Source organism: Vidua macroura, chromosome 8 (genome assembly GCF_024509145.1).
Source record: "Vidua macroura isolate BioBank_ID:100142 chromosome 8, ASM2450914v1, whole genome shotgun sequence".
In the NCBI taxonomy this organism is placed as follows: domain Eukaryota; kingdom Metazoa; phylum Chordata; class Aves; order Passeriformes; family Viduidae; genus Vidua; species Vidua macroura.
In genome coordinates this window covers 7,736,691-7,760,087 of record NC_071578.1, presented here as the reverse complement: position 1 = coordinate 7,760,087, position 23,397 = coordinate 7,736,691, and the positions used below count along the sequence as shown (strand labels likewise).

General features: G+C 35.5%; 1 protein-coding gene across 4 annotated transcripts in view; it reads left to right on the top strand.

The window, feature by feature from the left end:
- The window catches only part of ATRNL1 (attractin like 1), a 434,071-nt gene that overhangs the window by 55,320 nt on the left and 355,354 nt on the right, over positions 1–23,397 (top strand). For all 4 annotated transcript variants that reach the window (XM_053983741.1, XM_053983738.1, XM_053983739.1 and 1 more), the window contains exons 7-10: positions 601–688; positions 11,636–11,891; positions 17,897–18,080; positions 22,034–22,188. In XM_053983741.1, the coding sequence (XP_053839716.1) occupies positions 601–688; positions 11,636–11,891; positions 17,897–18,080; positions 22,034–22,188 (683 nt within the window). The remainder of the gene's footprint in view (positions 1–600; positions 689–11,635; positions 11,892–17,896; positions 18,081–22,033; positions 22,189–23,397) is intronic.

The window sequence follows — 23,397 nt, the reverse complement described above, 5'->3', positions numbered from 1 at the left end:
GATGGTAACTTCATAAGTAGAGGCCCTAAATGCAGTAAATGCAAGTGTTAGGTTCTATTTATGAGCATATTATTAGCATGTTTACTTCTCCTGTTGTTGTCTACCTGTTACTTTCTTCCACACATTTGCAATCATCCAAAACAAATCCCATCATCTTTTTGATTTTTCTTTTCTACCTTTATATTTTTTTAACCTCTTGTATTTAATGTTATGCATTGATTAATTAATAAAAATGTAATGGAAATTAAAATCAACCATATACTTAAGAGGCTGTCCAACAGTAAATCTTCAGAGTGGTACAAAAGCATGGGGAATGAGCAGTTTGGTGGGTTAGGGTTTTTTAAGTGACTGATAACAGAACAAATCTTGTGATTTTTTAACTCCTGTTTTATGAGACTGTTGATGAGTCCCTTACAGAGGTGCTCCTGTTCTGCTTGAGGAATATTTAGTGCATTGTTGTGCACTAACAGTGCACTTAGTGTAATAGTTCAAAGGATTGTGTTGCCCCACTGACAAATTATCGTGTCAGAGATAGAATTAGTTTGAGCATACAAGCCCTTCTGCAGGTTGAAAATGTTTCTTTTTCTATTTCTCTTCTAGCTACAATTTGGAAAGCAGTATATGGAATGTAGTGCCTGTATCCAAAGGGCCACTTCAGAGATATGGACACACTCTTGCTTTGTATCAGGTTTGGACTCTTCAGTGTTCTGTTTAATAAATTTATATATGTGTGCTGTTAGTGATCTTAAAATGAGTTACCATGAATGGAGACTTTTGAGGATAATTTAATTTCTAAATTTTTTGTGTTACTGTTTTCTTCTTCAGTACTTAGGTGTATTGCACAGTTTTTGGAACAGAGATTGTGCAATACTTCTCAATCACTTTGCTGACCATAAACCTTCTGAGCTAAACCTGCCAATAAAAGGCAGAGGTGTGTGTGAGATATAATTGAGCCTGTGGGCAGTGCTCCTGCTCACCAGGCACCATCCCCAGGGGCTGAACGCCACAGGCAGAGCCAATTGCTGGTAGCAGGGTCCTTTGTCAGAGCCTTGGCAAGCGATGCCCAGGTGTGGGGACTGCTCAGGGAATCCAGGAGCACAAGGAGACAGGATTGGAGAGAAGGCTCCAACTTATGCCTGAGGGGGCTATCAGGGGGACAAGCTACAGAGGGTGACAGGCTTGTTAACTGTGATAGAGAAATACAGAATTGCTGTCACAAATTTTCCTTTGTTTGCATAAGGCACTGCCAGCAGGGCAGGACAAACAGGATGGTAACAAGTCAGACCAGAGTGTTCATCTCGCCTGGTAACACCTCTTGAATAATGGGTAACAGTGAATGCCTAGGGAAGAATATAAGACAAAATGACAGGAACTTACAGAAGCTTCCTCAGAATACTGTCCTACTTTGCAGCTGGTATTTCCTAAAATAGATAGTATTTTTGTGGAAAAATTATGAATCCCTGTTGTTTATTAATTTTTTTCAATTTTTGGACCATGTCTTTATTTTAACATTTACATCATCCTGTGCCTAAGAATTTCAGAATATTTTTTAAGAAATAAAACCTTCTCAGAAAGTGGTACTAGCTGGTTTAATTTTGATAATCCCTACTTCTTATTCTCCATTTATTTCCTCATACTACTCATGATTTTCTGTAAGGCCATCATACTCTCCACCATTCCTTTTTCATACTGAAAATTCCTTGTGTTTTTAATAATCCTCTATAAGGAAGATATTTCATACCTTGGGTAATGTTGTATCATTGCCTTTATCTCTTATAATTCTGTTATATCCCTTTTGAAAAAGGAGGAATCACAGTCTTTAGTGTGTTCTTACCTCAGAGATTGCTGTCATAGGGAATTCAGGGTCTAAGTTTTTTCCTATTAATTTTTTAGGGTACTTTAGCTTTTTGAAAATCTGCTGTTGGATTTGAACTGGATTTTTATAGAACTGTCAGTTACATCCTCAGGATCTCATTCTAGGCAATTCAAAACCCATCCCCATATGTTTAGACTTTAAATTGTTTTTTCACGTAGGCATTGTTTCATCCTTATGCACGTGAAGATTTATTTACTCTCTAATTTTTTCTTGTATTGCACATGCAGTATTAGGAGATTCCTCTGCAATTATTTGCCTTTGACCATTGTCTCAGCTATTTTAAATAACATAGTAGAGTCAAAAAGTATTGCTGTTTTTCCACTCATCCCCATGCCAGCTTATTTTTTTAACATATTGAACAAGCAAATCCCAGCTACACATGTCTGTGGAACACCATTAATGATCTTTATTAATTTAAGAAGTGACTATTTTTTCCCCAAACTTTATTTAATAGACTTAATTAGCCTTGTGTTGTCTGCTTTCCTTGTTCCAGAACATCATAGTTCCTATAGGGCATGAGAAATACTTTCAAGCATCTTTTTGAAATTTTAGGTACTTGTATCATCTGGACCTTTGATTTCTTAGAAAAAGCCAATGCTTTATTTGCAAGATATAACTTCCCTTTTCAAAAATTCATAGAATTTTTCTTCGTCTGTTTGTCTGTTTCACTCACTGAATTCTGTCCTTTCTGCCTCTCCCTTAGCAGTCTTTTGGTATAGACCCATTTTAAAGCAGGAATTTACATACTACAGACAGGGGTTAGCTCTTTAATTTCTTCAGAACTGATTCCAGGGACTTTCTCTGCCAGTTTCCCCCCTCGCCCCACATTAACTTTCTGTTTTTAGTTTTTTCTATGGAAATACCTGTAAAGTCTACCATGAAGAACTCATTTGGGACACTTAACCTCATTTTATTGCTATGGCTTTCACTCCTCAGAATACTCCTTCAGAGTCTATTGGCACCTCAAAGTATCTAGTTAGGTGTGTTGCTAATGCATTTGAAAAGTGATGTCTTAGTACTTCATATATAAATTCTGCAGGCGTCTCATTAAGGTGTTTCATATTTGCCTTGGTGTGAGTCTCTGTTTTAGTCTGATGGAGTTTCTGAACTTTGTTTTGAACTCTACTTTTTCTTCTAAGTTTCCATTATCCTTCTGTTAAGTTAAAATTAATTTATTTTGTTATTTGTAATGGAAAGTTTTGCTTTCTTTTCAAATAGGATGTATTCTTGTAATCTGAGCAAAAAAGTATTTCAATGTCTTAGAATTAATTTTTTCACATTTTTCATATTTTTCTTTTAAAGATTTTACCATTTTAGTTGTACATTTTAGTTTCTTTTTATGTTTGGCCTCCTTTTATATAGTGAGTGCTTCCTCCAAGTTAAGAGGAATTCAGGGCATGGGCTGATATTTTGTTTTGTCTTGTTTTCCTGACATCTGTTCTTACAAAGATGTTGAATCTGTGTGTGGCATGGTGAATATTGTAGAGGTGTTTTCAGTAGTAATATAAACTAGATTTTGTGCATGCCCTAACATTGACTCCAAGCTTGCTTTTCTTCCTGTCACTTCCCTGATTCATTACTAATGTATTATCTGTTCTTTGAAAGGTCAGATCTTTTTGACCAGTGACTTTGATTATTACAGTTCCTGTAGAATGTGGACTTTTTAGTCAAGAAACGTTTGCGTAATGTATCATTTAGCAGTTCAGAATAAAGACTTAAAATATAATTTAACCTTTTTATTTGACAGTGCTAATATTTTCTTGAGACATTCCAAGCTAAAGGGTAACTGTTTTAGAAGTCCTTTCACCAGCAAATATTAAATGTGATCTGTGTTAATTCAGACATCTCTCTGGATATCAGTGAAGGAGTGTGACTCATGTTAATAATAACAAAAGCTGCAAGCAAAGGTATAATGAAGAAGCTGTGGCTGTTGTTTTAGCTAATGTTAATTAGCAATTAGGATTCACTAATAATGAACCTATGTTGAAATATTAACTACTATGATGCTGGTACTAGTGATTGTCAAATGTCAGAAGTTACATGGGCCAGAAGAAGCTGATCATGCAAGTCAAAGAAATTTCAAGGGGGAAACGTACTCCATTCTGGAGGAATTTCTTTCATTAACTTCTTAGGATAAAGTTCTTATATTTTTCCTTTTAGATATTAAGTCACTTAAAAAAACCAGAAAAAGTAACTTAGAGTGAAGAGCAGTAGAACATAATACCTAGAGATGGCAGCTTTGAGCTGTGTTTTCAGCTCTGTACCAGTAATTGTGTAATGTTTCCTTTATGGTTGATAGGAAAAAAATATCCACAGAGAAGAAATTACATTAAGTTTTTGACTTGAGCTTCTGAGATTTCAAAGCCTAGTGCTAGGCTGGAGTGAGAGCGCAGAACCAGCGTTGCCTGATTGTGGTGCAAGATAAATAGCAGCCGTGTGATTGACTTTGTGGAGAATGAAGTAACTTACTGTGCCTATTTCCCTCAGAAAGCTTCTTTGGTAAAAACTGAAGTACTTTTCTTTATTCTGAAGAAAAAAAGATCTGAGGACTCCCATTGATATATAGTTATAAAAAATCCTCAAAACTTTTTATGCATTTACAGAGGAGAGAGCATAAAAGAGCTCTTGCTTTTAGACCAACTAAACTGTTAAATAGTTTTCAAGCTGATTACTGGAAAGGTGCTATTAGCAAGTGGTTATGCTGCATCTCATAAATTGTATGTAGTTTCTGGCACCTTGATACTGAAAATATTAATGTACTTTGAAATAATTTATGTAAGAAATAGGCTTATAAAGAGACTGGAGGAAATGACTTGTGAGGTTTTTAAATTAGGTACATATAGCTTTGAGAAACATGACTAGGTAGGGACTTAGGGTAAATTCCAAAATACTAGATCCCTGGAATTAAGGAGAAAGGGAGTTGCCTGCAAGATGTGTATGTGTTCACCTCTGGGACTTTACTCAGCTAGTTTTTGGTAGTATCACAAAAATTGGCTGCATTTGGCCTTGTAATTGAACTGTTGGTGCTGGTCCCAGGACAGTGGGAGCATGGCTGGGCTTGGAGGTTTGTTTTCTTTGAGACTGGCAGTAGAGATGAACTAGGCAAGCTGATGTAGTAATAGCCATAAAGTACACAGACCATTTTATGTATAGTCAAATTTATTTTAACTCATTTGAGTTTTACGAATGTAACTTCTGCTTTTAAAACTTTATTAAGAAAGGGTAATTGTTTTGATTCTTTTTACAAATTAATTGGTGTTGATGTGGAGTCTGTATATATCTTCTGGTATTTTTATTAGTCTTATCAAAAGCTAGTGTTAACAAAGCAAAAAAGAGTAAAAACTTTTCCTACTTTATTATGAACTAGATAAAGTCTTTCACCAGTTGGTTTATTGTTATTCTTCTAATGCCTATTTTTGTTGGCTATTGTAATATAATTTGAATAGCACTGGACATAAAAAAGTATTTTCTAACTATTCTATTAAATAGCTATAGGTAGGTTGTACCAGCAATTTCTGTAGTTTTATTGTTCTGTGACTTTGAATTACATCTTATGCACAACTTGCTCTCTTATTCTGATTTGCAGATCTCAGAAGTGGGAGAATAGGTGAGATAAGCTGCCCTACACTTTTTGCTTGTAGTCTTGAGAAAAGCCTCTTCCGAGTTCCCATCTATGAAGTGGCTCCAATTCGTCAAGAGAATGGTTCTTTATGTAGAAGTGTCATATTTTTCATTCCTAGTTTCCATGTTATATTCCAGTTGGTTTGAAAGTGAAGTCCAAGTAAGGTCACTTTAATTAATACCTTTTACTAAAACCAGCAACCAGTGGAAAACTGCAAATAATGAAGAAATAAATTGACAGCACTCTTGATTAGGTTGACCTACTGACATACAGTGTGGTGCAGTATTGTCTTGACCTTGAATTTGTCCTGTTGGGAACATAAGTTAAAATGTTCCTCTCCAGCATCTTATTCAGGTTCTTATACAGAGAGGATATAGTCCCACAACAAACTAAGAATTACTAAATCAGGCTTCAGGAGGAAGAGTTAAGTGAAGAGTGCTTTCCAGTCTGTCAGACATGGTCTAATGGGAGGATTACTGGATCAAATAGAAGTGTAACTAATTTTTGATTTTGATATAACGTATAAAATATTCTTGATACTGTTAACCATATTAAAGGTTACAGTTTGTGGAAAAGAAGAGGAGGTATTAGACAGTCCTAAACCAGGTGGTAGATGTTGAATGCAAAAAACAAGCTTGTGGGGGATGAGTTATTGTCAGATAACATTTTGTGAGACTTGTATTTTGCTTGGAAAAAAAAAAGAAGAATTTCTTTAAGGATACACTGATTTGACTAAACTTCTAGAAATTTCAGATAGAAGTACAGAGAACAAAAATCCTAGTAAATGTTAGAGTTCTGTTAGTTTACATAAAGTCAATTTCAATATCAAGGCGTGGATACAGTCTAGGGGAGAAAATAGATTGATCTGGTTTCAAGAAAATAGAGGATGACTGTTCATGTGGTTTGTGAGTAGCATTTCTTTGGCCAATTCTTCAGGAACAGTTTAGATTTATATAAAAATTAAGGCAGAAAACTCATTTCTGAGAGAGAAACTTTTCTGTGTAGCCATGATACAGTTCAGAAATACAAAATTAAAATTATGTGGTTATTTTAATGATTTTAATGTGATTAACTTCCTTCCAATTCATTAGAAATGTATCATAAATTGCCCCTTTGTTGCGTGTTTTTTTAATTTTTTTTTTACACTTTCTTTAGTGGTATCTACCAGATAAGATTCTTTTGGAATGCAGGCAGGATTTGCATAAGAGTGTGTCATTGCAAGGTACAGCCTGAGCAGTTAAGCATTGTACCTTTGGGAAAAAGAAAAATTGTGAAGTCTTAGGAATAAAAAAATGATAAGTTTTAGAAGTCTTGAATTACTGCATTTATATGAAATACAAAATCAATATTAACACTGAGATAAGGTATAGGGAAGAGAACATGTCCAAGGTCAATCGAACAAATGATTTTTGGCTGTTTGTTCAGGATTCAATGTAAAGTGTGTGCAAGTGTTACTCTGCTCTGGTGTACAGTGTTTGTTTGGGACTTAAGGGACAAGTGAGTGCTCCTGGTCTTTTGGTGATCTTTTAAAAGATCCTCCTCGATCTGTTTCATTTTTCCTCACTTGAGAATCCTCCTCTGTCGAGGATCTTTGAGCAACCTCTTCCAGTCTTGACCATTCTCAATGAGAAAAGAGAAATGCTTATTCTTATACTGAAATTGAATTTCTTGTAATCCAAATTGTGCACATTGTGTCTGGTTTATTTGCTAGATTACGGTGGGAAGAATCTGGCTCCCTCTTTTTTAACCTCTCCTACCAGGCATTTGATTTTCTTTGAATTATTTGGTTATTTAACAAACATCATTTCCAAATAGGATGATGGTATCAATACGATGAAGAAATCAAGAGTAATTTCATGTCTGTAAGTTGTATTGATTCTTCCAACATTCAAATTCTGACAGTTTACTTTTTCTCCTATATTTGAGTTATTCTCTTGGTCCAGTCAAAAATGTGCATGTCATTCATTACTCTATAAGAGCAATTCTAGATCAAATTAATGTTTTCTTCCCTTGAGAAATGTGATTTAACTATTTTGTTCAAATCCTGGTTTGATCTTATCATTCCTGCCTTCTACTGTCATCTTCTCTGTCCAACATGCAAACTCAACTATTTACAGATCATATGCCTTTTTTCATCTTTTTTGATCATTATGGTCCATCAAAATTTTCCACTGAAGTAGTTTTTTCAGGAAAAAAATGCGATTTGAGAAAATGGAAACGTTTATTGGAAAGTTTTGGTTCTGTTGAAGCAAACAGGAGCTGCACTGGCTGTTTTGTTGGCTTGGACCTGAACACCTGCCAAGAGAACAACTGATGGGATCTGTAGGTGGGAATGTCATGACTGAGTGAGCTGTCGACCTGCTCTGTTTACAGGAAGAAATTTCTCTTTTTTCTGTAATTCCCTACTGAGCAGGAGCTCTGAAGTTCAATAAACAATGTACTTTTCTGTACTTCAATTTGCATAAAGTAATAGTTATGTGAAATTTTGGTTTAACAACCGCAAGGTCTTTCAAGGTTCTCGTAACTTAGAGACTGTTACTCATATGATAAAATATATCTGATATGGCCAAGGTTAATTTATTGAGTAAATGCTCAACTTTTCTATCTCATACTGTAATTGAAAGTGTTTGCTTTGATACCTGGTATCAGGACTTTAAAATATGAATGTGTTGGAGGCCTTGTATCTTCTTGGTGCTTATCTACCTGTTTTGTTATCTCTTCAATGGAAAAATCTGCTTCTTGTCCTTCTTGCTCCTCTAGACTGAGGACAGCTTTTAAGATCCTTAATTAGAGCCAGATTCTTCACATTTTTTGCACTAATTTCACAAAGACTTTCAATTTTATATTTTTTGTTGCCTTTTTAAAAAATACATTATTTTGCTTTACAGTCCTACTTGCTTTGCTATCTTATAAATAAAATATCTACTATATTTAATTTAGGTAAAGGTCAGCAGTGTTTGTGTGAGCATACTTAAAACTCTGTATCTTATGTGTTGTGTCTGTTCCAGAAAGCCTCACCTTTGGCATATACCTTGATTTATATTTAGTATATAAATAGTTTATAAAGGTAGTATAAAATTTATAAAGGGGGTCCTTCTTTTCTGTCACAATTTTTTTGCTGCATAGGACCATTTGCACTTGTGTCATTAAGGCTTTCCAAAGAAATGTCTATCTTCATGTGCTTAGGAGGTTGGTTTTTGCTCTGTATAAGTATGAATGTAACATTTTAAAATTTCAGTTCTGTATTTCTTCTACCGACTTTGGTGTCTCAGCTTGTGTTTCTCTGTTTCTCAGCTTGTTTCTCTGTGTTCAGCTGATCTTCACTTACTTTTAAAGCGCACTAGGAGATTCTTAATCTCAGAAATAGCCCTTAGCAAAGCTTAGTTAAATCTGGTTTTGGGGCTGATAAAGCAGTTGTCATGACCTTCTTGTCTTTTTCTCTGTGAATATTCCTGTATACGGGATCTGCTGTGTCACCTAAAAGATTGCTCCTCACAGAAGTGTTCTTTTATCTGAACTTTGAATCATTTAAGCAGAACTGTGAGGAGGACTTTGCTATTGTCAGCTGTCTGAGAAATAATTTCAAAGTTCATGCAGCTCTTTAGGTCACCTTTTTTTTTTTTTTTTTTTAAAGTGTCTTTCCTCAGTGTCAGAAATATTTTTTTTTTTTTCAAATACTATTGTACAGCCCCTGCAGCTCCCTAATTAGCTTTCTCTTTATGCTATAGTCAGTTACCAGCATTTGAAGAGAAGTAGTTCACAATTTTAGTGATGCTGATTCGACTTTGGAGATCTATGTGGTGTTGTAAGTAATGAGCCATATAGGATCCTTTCAAGAAGAATATTTGTTCAAACCATTCCTTTGGGTCAGTGCACATCCTTCTTCAGTTTTTGTGGGTCTTTACCAAGCTCTTTGAAATGTTTTATTTCCTAGGAAAAGAATGGGTTCAGATACACATCTGTCTAATCCTACTACAAATTCCTTCTGTGAACATCTTTTGTTCAAATACCACAGTAGCACAGAGTATCCCTGCACAGGAAAGATTTAAATTCCAAATTGAGAAACGTTCACCTGCCTCAAAAAAAAAAAAAAAAAAAAAAAAAAAAGTTGAAAATTTTGCAGAAATTTCAAGTGTGCTGTGTAAGTGCATCAGACAGTTTGGTTAGGCATTTGCTGACTAATCTCTTTGGGAATTTTCTTACTGTTCTGGACTCTGTTCCTTACCATCAACGACATATGTCTGGGACAACATTATAACCCTCTAAATCACTTGTTCTGCTGGACTGAAAAGACTCGTTATTCTACTGATCACCTATATTTGCTACGCCTGCCTATTCATAAAGGGTCAAGAGCTCATCTTTCTTCATGTGTATGATGATAATGACCCAAAGTTTACATATCTATGTTTACAAATCCGTCAACTCCTTTTACAATATCTGAAATTTCTGCATGATTGATGCAGACACTTCTTTGGTAGTTTCTTTATCTTCCAGCCTCTTTTTCTGAGTATTTCATGCCAAGTCAAACTTTGCCAAATATGCTAAACCTGCAGTTCTTTTTTTTTTTTCCCCTTCTGATTTAAACCTGATAAGGCTGAGTTTAGGGTAAGCCCTAAACATTACATTGCAGAATGCAGAAGACAACTGCCAACTGTGCAGCATGCAAATGGGATGCAGAGTGTATGGAGTGGTTATGTCCTAGCAAAGACTGAGTATCAATCTCAGAATCAAAGGGAGTTTTTTCTACCCAGTATAAACTGTCCTTGAGCAAGTCTGAGTGTCCTTGAGTGAAGTCTGTGAAGCCAACAATCTGGAATTTGTTCTGTTACTTTGCATACCTTGGCTTACAAATCCAGATGAAGTGAAATTCAGAAGGATTTGCTTGCAGGCAATATTTAAGTAAATCACTCATTACTTACCAGAACAGATGGCCCTGCTGTTTAAGGTGTGTGTTTCATGATGGCTGGAGTCTCTGTTTTGCATTCCTTAAAAAGAACTCAAAGTACTCCCCTATGGGATTTGATTTTAGTAAATGTGCTCAGGAAGAGCCAGCCACATCCTGGGCTGCATCAAAAGCAGCACGAATAGTAGGTTGAGGGAGGTGATTCTGCCCCTCTGCTCTGCTCTCGTGGAGCCTTGTGTCCAGCTCTGGGACACCCAGCCTAAGAAGCACTGTTGGAGCAAGTTCTGAGGAGGGGCCACCGAGGTGATCAGATGTCTGAAGCACCTCTCCAAGAGGACAGGCTGGAGGAGTTGGGTTGTTCGGCCTGGAGAAGAGAAGGCTCTGGTGACACTTATAGCACTTTAGAGGGGCTACAAGAGAGCTGGAGGGTGATGTTTTACAAGGGCATGGAGTGGCAGGACAAGGGGAGATGGCTTCAAACTGCGTGAGGGCAGGTTTGGTTGAGGTTTTGGTTTGGTTTAGGTACTGGTAAGTTCTTCAGTGTGAGGGTGGTGGGGCCCTGTTGTCCAGAGGGCTGTGGCTGCCCCATCCCTGGAAGTGTCCAAGATGAGGTTGGACAGCCTGGGATAGTGAAAGGTGTCCCTGGCCATAGTAGTCGGGGTGGGAGAAGATGATTTTAAGGCACCTTCCAACCTTGGTCATTCTGTGATTCCATATATGCATTTTCCCTTTCCTTTGGTGACTGTATTTTCTCAGAACTTGAGTTTGTTAGTTGGAGAGAATGTGCTCTCTTGTGCATGTGCTGAATGAAATCCCCATAGACTCAGTGTGTGGAAAATCACATTTTAATTCTGTGAACTCTTCCTTAAGAAAACAATATAATATCCTTTCTGTTTAGCTTTTTAAAAAATAGAATACTGCAGTATGGATTAGAAGTGCCATGTAATTAAAGGTTTTCTGGTTGAAATAATCTCTTTCAGATTCATTTTGGTGTCATTTTCATGGCTAGGTTTATTTTTCAGAGAAATAGACTCCTTATCATTGTTGGTTTAGTTTAAATATCATTGTCTGGGATTAGTCTGATATTGAGCTGGTTAATGTAAGATTAAATGTGAAGATTTAAATCAGATAGCTCAGTTTTGAAATACTGCTCAGCAGAGGAGTATGCAGTTCAGATGTTATCTTTATGTAATCCATTATTTGCTTTCTCCTCTCTCCCTTCCCATTTTTACAGGAAGACATCTACATGTATGGAGGCAAAATTGAAACGAGTTATGGCAATGTCACTGATGAACTGTGGGTTTTCAACATACCCAGTCAAACATGGAGTACCAGAATTCCTGCAGTCCTTGTCCATGGGCAGCAATATGCTGTGGAAGGTCATTCAGCACACATAGTAGAGCTGGACAGCAGAGATGTGGTTATGATTGTAATTTTTGGATATTCTTCCATATATGGCTACACAAGCATTGTGCAAGAATACTACATCAGTAAGTCACTTTCAAATAATTTTGATCACAAACTGATACAAAAAGTGCTGTTTTTTTTTTAAGTGAAAAAAAGTGATTTTTCTTTTTTTCAGAAAGAATTTTTTTTCCAATTTAAATAAAGCCTCACCTTTTTTCCTTCAAGTTATGTACATAAGATTTCTTGCCAAGTGTTTCATGTGTGTTTGGAGCACCATGACATTTTCCTTTTTTGTATGTGGTTGTGGTACCCTGAAGAGGATAAAAATTGAAACCAGAAATTCTTCACCACGGTAATTGTGATGAAATGTAGTTTTCCAACACAGACTTGCTGTTTTTACCACAAAGTTGAAGAGCAAACCCAAAAATAATTTTGTTATTTTAAAGGTTCTTTAATGCTTGTATATTATTTTTCTTCTGTTTTATTGTTTTTAAATGCAATAACTTAGTTCATCATTACATATAGGGCTCTCTCTTAAAGGAATACGTGTTGCTGTTAGAGGTAATAATTGAAAATGAACTCTAATTTTCTCTAAATAAGCTACCATGTCTGTCTGATTTTCCCCTTGTGAACTGCAAGATGTTCCTGGGGTGATTTTAAATGCTAAAATTAAATAAACTAAGAGAAATCTTTTTATCATACACAGGGTACAGTTAAGATACCATTTCAATGGAATAATATTAAAAATCTACACCTGATAAATTCTTAGATATATTTATATGCGTACTAATTAAATTTATATTCTTCTACTTTTGTTTAATTCCTTTTTTCTCTTGAGTTTATCTGAGTATCTCAGTTATTTATGCAATTACAGGAAGCATAATACAAAATTTCAATGTAATACCTACATGCTAAGGGATGATAATTGTTTTTAATTGTTCCATTTATATTTTTTTCATATATGCATATTTATATAATCACTGTTTAAACAGATTTATAGGTTCAGGAAATCCCTTTGAAACTCAGATAGTTCTTATGCTCTCTCTGGCATTATCTCTGATGGCAGTGTCAAAATTATTTAAGAGTGTTGAAAAAGGATAAAAGTGAATGGCAGCAAGAGGAAGAGCACCATAATGTTCTTTATTCATACTGAAAAATTCCAATTTAACTGCATAAAAGCTACCCTAAAACTCTGGTCTTAGAATGATGTTTTACAACAGTATTCTAATATCTGATAAGCATTAAAGGCCATTTTTTAAAAAACTGACTTTCAGAAAGTTGTTTTTTTGACCTATCATAGATGATATTTTTTAATGTGAAGGAAACAATATATTGTTCTACTTTTCTACATGCTCGTACACTGTAATGTTTATTGGAAAACTTTAAATTATTTGCTTCTTTTGTTGGAACTTTAAGTTATTTGCTTCTTCACATGCTGCTAATTTAATATGGAGTAGAAGTACCAATTTTATTCTCACCTATTATTGTTGTTAGTTTAATTAGGAAGAAGGGAACATGATTTGTATTGTAAAATTTTCTGCCTGGCTGATTTTATTGATGGCCTTATGGTTGAAATGGACAGCTTGTTCCTATTATTTTTTCTTTAATGTTACAGCTATGTTTGTGCAGGATTAATAAAACAGTGTATTTAAGCATATATAACACACAGAAACAAAGAAAAAACCTCAAACCTTCCCTACCATGGGGATAAGCTTGGAGTAAGAGAAAGCAGTTCTCTGTCAATTGTGTGTCAATTATTCTTAATTTTTCATGTCTCCTTTTTGAGAGTATATTTTTGTCGTACTGTAGTGAGAGATTTAGTTTATTAGAGAAAATGTGCTTCACTTGCATTGAACACAAAGGAAACTTGTGGCAGTGCAGGGTATTACTGTGGAAACCCACTGACTTCAGCGGGTCTCCTCATCTGATGAAGGATTGATTGTTGGCACTCACAGCACCTGGCAGAACATGGGGTACCTGAACCATTGCTGCCACAGAGAATTCTCATGTTTCACTGCATCTCCTTCCTTTCCCTCCCCTCTAAGTGAAGTGAATTTTGTGGTAAATTTTCCTGAATTCTGTCTTGGCCGTATCTAGTTTTGCAGCTGTAGGAACACATTTTTAACCATAAAATTCCAGCTGGTGGTTTGAATTAAGAATTATGTTTTTTTGAGAGGACTTCAGCAGTTCAGGATCCAAACTTAAAAGACATAGGAAGTGAGAAGTATTCCTGTGAACTCACCTGAATAGGAAAGGAAATTTCATAAAAATAAGGGTTTATGACATTATAGAAAGAAAAATAAGAACCTGATGTTTTCTTTCTCTGCTTGCTTTAAAAGCATATTACTTTAACATTTCAAATTGTACTGTTATTGTTTCTACATGTCATCAGTAATGGCTTTTAGTCCTAATGAAGGCTATTTTTTCAAGCATTTGCCACATGCCTACTGAAAGAAAGAGACAAAGAAGCAGTTTGTCCTTTGGTTCATATGTACTGAAAGCTCTAGGATCCAGTGCTTTGGTGAACTTGGTACATGGCATTCTGGTGCTAAAGCCTTATTTAGTTCCTGTGACCATGATTTCCATGAGGTCTGCATTAAGAAACACCTGAAGAGGTTTTAAATAATTGTGGAAATTGCTAACTTTTCATGTAGGTATGTAGTTCTTGTTACTAAAACATGCCAATCAAAGCTGTACCCAATCTCAAAATGTCTCTGGCATTGTTGGATTAGGGGAGAAAGTAATTTCTATCAGAGTAAAATAAATTCTGGAATAATTGGACAGGGTTTGCAGGCAGATTTTCACCATGCAAAGGCACGTGAATTTATTTCCACTCCAAAGGTGTGGTGGTTGCTGCAGGAAGAAAAGAGCTTCCTGTTGTCCTTTCTTGCTGCACCCAGACTTACGACTTCTGAGGAGCCAGTAAATCCTGATATGGGAATTATGTGAATGATTTTACTAACTTGAACCATAAAGCTTTTCTGGGTTACTCCCCAGGGAAATTTATTTCCCTTTAAGTTAGCAATACCTCATAAACCTTCTAAGAATCTCAATGAGAGTCTCAAGGTGAATATAATAATGTTGTTTTGTTTTAGCTGAGGTTTATAAAGGCTCCTTATTAAGAATCTTCTGAATAAGTCTTCTGTGATTTTATTTCTTTTACAGGACAGGTTTCTTTGGATTAACATAATATCATTGTATTTTAGACTGATTTTTTTAATGGCTTTAGAAGTAGGTTATGGATTGCTTTTGATTAAAAGTATTTATTTGAAATAACGTAAAAAGAAGTGGCCCCATGACGTAACATGCCTCCTCTTTTTTGTTAAAGTTAGCATAAGCTTCCTGGTTGCTTGTGAAATTTTCAAGTTTGTCACGGTGATAGAATGAATGTGGCGCACCAAGGTGCTTCTTGGACATTTTGTTCTTTTTACCTTGTTTCGGCCTGATCTATCTGAAGGTTATATTATGATAAAGACAGATAAGACCAATGTATCTTCCTTATTTTTGCACTGTATACCAGACTTGAAATTTAAATCTGGAAAAATAATTTTCAAAATCTCCTATTTCCTTATTTCTGGCTTGTTTGTTCATGAAACTCTCTCTGCATTTGAATTTTTAAGCTGTTGAGAATGCAATTTCAATTACTAGTTTGGTCAATTAAGTACTTCTTATTCTTACCTAGATTTTTCTATATTCTTATGATATAATGATAGAAAGAAGGGGATCTCTGAATGTGAGAAGGGTTATGTAAACATCTTCAAAAAATTGAATTTTTGTTGAAAAAAGTTAGGTGAAGATTCATATCAATAAGCTGCTTCAAAAAGTCAGATCATATGCATAGTGATGTCTAAATATAGACAGGATTGTATTTTTGCGCGAATGATGCAATACTCAAGATGCTGAAGTGTGAGTGATGTGAAAACTGTACATACACATTTCAGTATTTGAAATTCAGGCAACTCAGCTAAATTTTAGAATGGGAAGTAGAAGGAGCAACGTAACACTGCTTTTGGCTTTTATTTCAGAAAGATGTTGCTGGACCTCTTTCTTTGAATTTCTGTAGCTATTCATAGCACTTTTTTTAAATTCAAGAAGGAACAGATTTTCATTTTTCTGCCCAAGTCATGTAAAATAATGCAATATGCAATGTTACTGTGACAGTGTTCCAAATGCTAGAGAATCATAGACACATTTAGGTTGGAAAAGACCTCAGAATCACCAAATACAGCATTGCTACATAAACCATAATGCTCCATAAATGCTACATGAAGCAGTCAGATAGAAATGCAAAATATTCTATTATGCATATTATCAACAGCATTGTGCCAATTTATGTGGAGAAATAGTTCTTTTTCCCTGAAAATCATATATGCCAGTCTCTAGGACTGATCATTAAATAAATAAATGAAGATATTGTTGGTAATAGAAAGGTGTATCTGCAGGCTGACTCCTCACCAGCCCTCTTACAGAAATTGTATCAAGTAAATCTATTTGTTATCGAAGTAATATGTACGTAATGTACAGTATTATCAGTACAAATTTGGTATTTGTGTTCAGAATTGCACTTCTTCATAGCTTGATAATATCCAACATGGGGATTGAAATAAAATACTGCTTACATTACACTGCACATAAATAAAGTAAATATTCTGTGTCAGAAATAAATAGTATTTGTGTAATAAATTGTGTATTACACAAATACTAGCATTTGTACACACAAAAATCATCACAATTCTTCCTCAGAATCTATACTTTATAACTTGCCATAAGCACTTGTTACTGAAAAAAATGTAACTTATAGAGACAGTGCCTGGAAACTATTTAAGGAAAGTATGATAGCAAAAGTAATAACTGAAAATCATGAGCCTCTTCATGAGAATCTGAAGAAAAAAAGAGTTAATCTAAGCTACCTATATAATATCAGATAAAAATTAGAATGGGATTTAGCCTAACTTCCAGAGGAAGCAAGGTGTATGGTGTTGTGTGCTAGTCTTGGATAAGTAACTTTATAATGGCAGCCAGTTGAGGTTAAGAACTGGGAGACGGCTCCACTTTGGATGTCCTTGCCCAGACTCTGTTCTGACAATCTCCACGAGGCTGGAAGTGAATTACTTCTGTTTCACGTCTGTAGCACTGACCCCAGTCATCACAGGCTCTTTGTTATAAGCTGCTTTATGCAGGAAATACCTCTTAACTTGTTCTTTTTGTGACTTACATCATCATCTGGGGAGATGAAGGGGGTAAAAAAGACATTTTGGGCCTACGGGTGGCAAGAACTTAACAGGTGTCTTTTTTTTTTTTTTTGCTATGGTAAAATATTTTCCTGTTGTATTCTCTTCTTCAGTCGTAACAGCTATTGTGGCTGGTTTTATTTGGTGTCTCTTTGCAGTTATTAATCATGTGATGTAAAACATGGATTTAAATGCCAATTGAATAAGCTGCTATGAAATTATTCTTTTGTGAGTCTTCTGCAACTGAATGGGTATATTTGCAGTTAAACAACTAAGAAACAGTGGTTGGAAATGGATTTTAGCTCAGTAATTTTACGGTTACTCCCCAAGTGTCTGCCCATATCCATGCACACTTGGAGCTGCCTTATGTTACGTGCTTCTCACGACTCACTGCAGTTCAGTGTCTGCCAGGCTCCTCAGACTCCCCGTGACTAAGCACAGGTGTTCCTAATGAATCTGAAGGAGCTGGAGCACTGAATTCTCATCAGCCATCTCTGGTGAGAATTAATCATAACTCCTAATTTCATATTTTCAAAAATCTTTGGGCTTTTTTTTTTTTGTTTGTTTTTGAACGTGCTGAAGTCACATGTGGGAGAGGATGAGATACTGCCTGGCAGCAATAACAATGATGTATTTTTGATTTGATTAAGAATAGCAGGTTGTCAGCAGAATCTGACATTATCTAATTGCAGATATTTTGATACATTAGTATAAAACTACTTCTTAAAATAAATCTCAATAGTTATTGCTGTATTTAGAATTATATTGTAAATTATTTTATATCCTTAAAACTCCTAGTACTGTGATTTTGCAGTAGTAAGCCTTTAAATAATGGTTTTTTTTAATGTCTCTTCAAGGGTCTAACTCTTGGCTTGTACCAGAAACAAAAGGAGCAATTGTTCAAGGTGGATATGGCCATACCAGTGTCTACGATGAACTGACAAAATCTATTTATGTCCATGGTGGATACAAAGCATTGCCTGGCAATAAATATGGACTGGTGGATGATCTTTACAGATATGAAGTTAACACTCGGACATGGTAAGTTGGATTTATAATGTAGGAAACCAAGTTATAGGTTACTGAAGAAAACAGAAGCGTAGAGTAAGGTTCTAGCAAAGTCATGCAGGTACCTCTATATCCTTTGCACATTTCAGAACAACACATTCTCTGCAACAAAATGGAAGAATTGTGGTGAGGGACTAGACTTGAGTCAATGGATTAGTGGAGCTATTAATTGAGAAGATGGCAGGGAGGAAGCTTTGTGCATGTTCTACAGATTAGGAAGAGGTTCTCCTTTCCAGGCACAACCACTGTGCAGAAATAGCACATGTGAACTGTTTCCTCATGGTGTGAATATACTGCTGGTGTACGTTACAGTGGCTATTATTTAAAGAAGTAGAAAACCCTAAGAAATGTGGAAGGTTGTTTTTCACAAAGCTATCAGAAATAAGAGAGAAGACCTCTGGTATTATATAGGAATCTTTAGTTATGAATGCTCTGGGTGTTTTTATTTCTATCTATTTCTATATTCTAGTGGTGTTTCTATTTCTATCTATTTCTATATTCTAGTTCATTGTTCCTCAAATTTATTGTAATTTATGAAGGCTACATGTATGTTATGTTCAGAAAGTGACCCTGAATAATTTTTCTTACCTTAGAGATGATTTGAGATCAAGAACTATTTATTTGAACACTTTATTCTTGTGATTTAATATTTGTTTAGCGTACTAATGGCTTCACTTTAAACACCCAAAACTTGCTCTCACATGTTGGAAACATGGATTTGGTTTCACTGAGGTTATTAATACCATTAACTCATGGCATTTGGAAACATTGATACATGAAGTTTTTTTTTCCTTTTAATGTATTTATGAGTTCCTGGAATTTTAATGCTTTCTTATTCTATTTTTGGAACAAAGTGATATTCTTTCCTTTGATGGTCTGTTTGACAATAAAATAATAATAATTGCTGAAATATTTTTATGCATTATTCATATAAAAACTAATAAAGAATACTTCATTTGACTCTATACTAACGTAGCATTCTCTGCAGCTTGTAGAGAACTCAAGTCTTTGTTTTGTGAGATTTACACTGGGAGTCAATTTTACTATGGGACTGAAAGTGGGCTCAGAGGATGGATTAATGACATGTAGTAATAAAATCTTTGTTTACTGTATCTGTGGCACCTTATGATTAGCATTCAAAGCACTCGGTGAGGTAAGAGACTGAATGTCCACAGGATAGGTGTGGTATGGGAAGAGTTGGAATTTTGATGGCTGTCTCATGCCTGTGCTGGTCCTTACTGTTTGTCTCTGGCACTCATTCCATTTTTGTGGCTGATCTGGCAGAGGTTCATAGGCTTCAGTAAATTGAGGAATACAAATCTGCATTTTCATTTCTTAATATCAATTAAAGAAGCTTTACGTTTCTTGGAATGTGAGAGGGCAATATTTTAATTCCTAGTGCGAGCTGTATTCCTAATACACAATGGGGTATTACAGTGCTGGCAGTACCTGCATTGCTTTGCATTACTGCCCTGCTGCTGCAGCTGGGGTGCAACATGGAACTGGGCTTGGACAATGGCCTGAAGCAGTGGAAGCACCTGCTGGCTTCTGGGTGTTTCTGTTACCATTCCAGAGTGGTGCTGCTGCCTGCAGCACTTGGCATTGGCATAGTTAACAGGACTAATGTTTGCAGATACACGAATATGTGCATAAATAATGGATTCAGGGGAAACCTGCTGAGACTCTTACAGAATTTGCATGGGGTTGATATGTGTTGGAGAGTTCTCTAGATTGCCCTCATTAGTGATGCTAATGAATAGTGAAAATCATGGCCAAATTAACAAACTTCCAGTTCTGCTGAATCTTGAGGAAAAGTTGCTGTTTTCCTCTCTGAGGGATGAAACTCACCACACAATATGCAAAGATTACAGGAAAAAAAAAAAAAACCACACTGTGGTAGGGACTAGGAGTGGGGCAACACAGTAGGGTCATAAGTAGAAAAGTGAGAAGCCCAAAAAAGAAACCTGTGGAGATTTTTTTATATCTACTGTGTAGAGGAGAATCCTTAGTTATCCCCAGAACAGGGTATGTCTCTTCAGGCCTTTAGTGAGCAACACAACTATTTGTAGACAGCTGCGAGGCAGATCATCAAGGCAGAGCCTAGTGTATAGCAATTAGTGTAAATTAGGCAATAGGGGCTGTAGAAAACTGGAGAAGCAAAAGACAGAAAGGTCCCTGTAGTCTGAATGGACAAAGATAACATGTTCTTAGGATATTATCATTCTTTCAAGTCATAGCAGCAGAATTCCTCCATTGCCAGTTGAAAATAACTGAAAAAATATCTTGTTCTACTTCCATGTAATTCTGATTTTCCGTCTTGCTAACTGATGAGTTGAACCCAAATACCACATTTATCTGATGGTACCATAATTATACTGTATCAAGCCAATTTGTGGTTAGAAAAAGGCACTTACGTGGTGCTCTGTTTTCAAAGTATGTTAATCAGAAATATACAAGAGAAAAGCAAGTTACTTAATAAGAAAGGAAAAAAAAAAAAGGGGTCAAAAACAGGAGCATGTGCATGGGTATGTAAGTGGATTGAAGGAATTGTCACATTTTTAAGCAATAAAAAAACTCATTTATTTTCATTTAGTCTTTGATATTTGTTTTGATGTTACTTTCCAGGGCTGGGGGGAATTTGTTTCAATAATAATATGAGAATTCAGGTTTGATGCTTTCCTTTCAACTCATTTAAACATGCAATCTTTATCACTTAAAATATCTCAAGTTTGTTGGGTGATTTATATTATTATGTAACAAAAATGAGATGTACTTTAAATCTTTTCCCTCAAACATAATGATGATGCAAAAATACTGAACAAATATGAGAGTGGTTCAAGAGAGACAGTATTATTCAATCATAAGGAAAGATTGTTGAGTCAGTTTCTTACAGGAAACAAATGACTAACAGCTTAATTGTAAATTTGAGCAGTGTGTAGTAACATAAATGAAAGTGAGAGTCTAAACTTGTAAACTTAGATTACTGAAAAAAAAAAGGTTATTAGGACAATGTAAAAGGTATTTTGTACTCGTGATCTAATCAGCTCTTCACAAACATGTCTACAGCTGGTCTGCTTAACTAATTCATCTGGCAAAACCCACAGATGGTTACTCTCTTCCTTGGTAAGATTTATTTGCTGGGATTGAATCAAGTTTGTATTCTATTCTTCCTACTGGCCCCACATCTGCCCCTTTCAAACTGTGGCATTGATAGCTCTTGGCTACTGTTGGGGCTGTGCCATTGCTCTGGCACAAAGCAGACCACACACACAGAGGCTAAAGCGAATAAAGACAGAGATCAAAGCCTCAATTGCCTGGACAGTTTTATTTTTTTAGCATTGAAATTTGCTATGTTTGAGTTCACCAGTCTGAATAAGTTTATGAAGCAGTGCAAGTGTTTTTAATGTACCTAGAATGCCTTCTGCCATTTCTTTTTCGGGTCTGAGTGTTCAATTAATTAGGAAAAAAAAAATTTCCTTTTGCAGTTTTAAGGATGGTATAAAGATTATTTTAGCCTTCTAAAGAATTTTTAATTGCATTTCTTGAGCAAAAAGCTAACATGGCTGAGGATATATAAGAATAGGAATTAATGCTATGAATGAGTTTTCATTCAGTTTTGAGTAAAATTTACCATATCAGCAATCATTTCTGAAGAATGTAAACATATTAAAATTAATTTCAGGTATATTATTTGGCAAACTGTTTTATTTTAACTAGAAGTGTGATATTTGAAATAAATATATTTTTTTGTACCATGAGAAAATGGATTATCCTAGAAACAATCTGATTAACTGTCATTGTATTTACTGAGTAATAGCTATTGTTTACTATTTTTCTTGTTTTCTGTTGCTTTCATGTATAAATTTCCTTGATGCCCATATACAGTTTTTCATGTGTTAGTATGTATTTATTCTTATGTTTTGTAGGACTATTTTGAAAGAGAGTGGCTTTGCAAGATACCTTCATTCAGCTGTCTTAATCAATGGAGCTATGCTCATTTTTGGTGGAAACACTCATAATGATACTTCCCTGAGCAATGGTGCAAAGTGTTTTTCTGCTGACTTTCTTTCATATGATATAGGTATGTATTGTACTGTTTTTTTCTCACTATAGTTTTAAATACCACAATTTTGCTTTCTCTAGTCCAGCTAATGTGATTCCTTATAGTTTTGATCCCAAACACCTTCAAGTTATTTATAAATTTTACAGATTTTTGTTCCATTTTGTCTAAAGATTTTGATTTGTGGGGCAAGGCATTGCAGCATCCATGCCATTTTCAAGGCCCTGGATATTTTTGTAGTATTTTGGCAACGCACTTTTGAGGAAGACAAACTGTAAAAAGGCTCTACATGGCAAGTGGTATTAGGGCTGAGTGAAGCATGAGGAGCCTTTAGGAGATGATAAAAGGATGTGGATATAAGGATATATAATTTCAAAAGAGTGTGGCTGAGAGCAAAAAAGATTGGTGTTTGTAAATATATGATAAGAATACAGCTGGGAGGAAAACCGTGATAAGACAAGACTAGGTGGGTGTCAGCTTTCATTCTAGTGAGTGGTTCCAACTCTTTGAGCTGTACACTTATGGAAAAGCCTCCCTATAGGATTGTGGAGGCTATAAATAGAAGAGAATTTAATGAGTCCATAATCTTTTTCCTATCTTGTGCCACTGCTGTTCTTACCATAAATAATTTTCCCCTTCCCTGATGTTCATGTCCTTATTTTATGCATAAGCTTTAAATATAAACATATAACCTGTATTTGGGCTTTAAATATAATCACACAGCACATATTGGGGCCAAAAAGCACAGTCTCTTGTCCTGGGAGCCAAAAAAAGGGAAATGTGTTAGAGCAGCCTGGGAAATGAACTCATGCATGCTCCTGGAGAGAATAGCCTGTGGATATTGCCTGGATCTACTTTTGGCAAGCGTTTATCAGCTGCCTACAGTGGTAGGAGAGGCTGAGACATGATCCTTCTTTCAGGACTAGTTAATGGCTTTTTATGGCATTCACTGTAGATATCAATGCAATGCCTTTGCTTTAATACAAAAATAATGGCTAATTTCAGTACATGGAACATGTATGGGTTATTTCCTGCCAGTTTAAATGGGTGTGCAAATAATACCTTAGCAAAACAGATGAATTTTTTTACTCTAACCCTATATTGCATATTCCCTAGCTTCTTACAGGCATCTGATGGTGTGAGCTATTGATTTTGTTCTCATTTCAGTTTACATGTGGATTTAATTTTTAATGAAACAGAGGTCCTTTTTCATTTTGAAGCATAGTATTA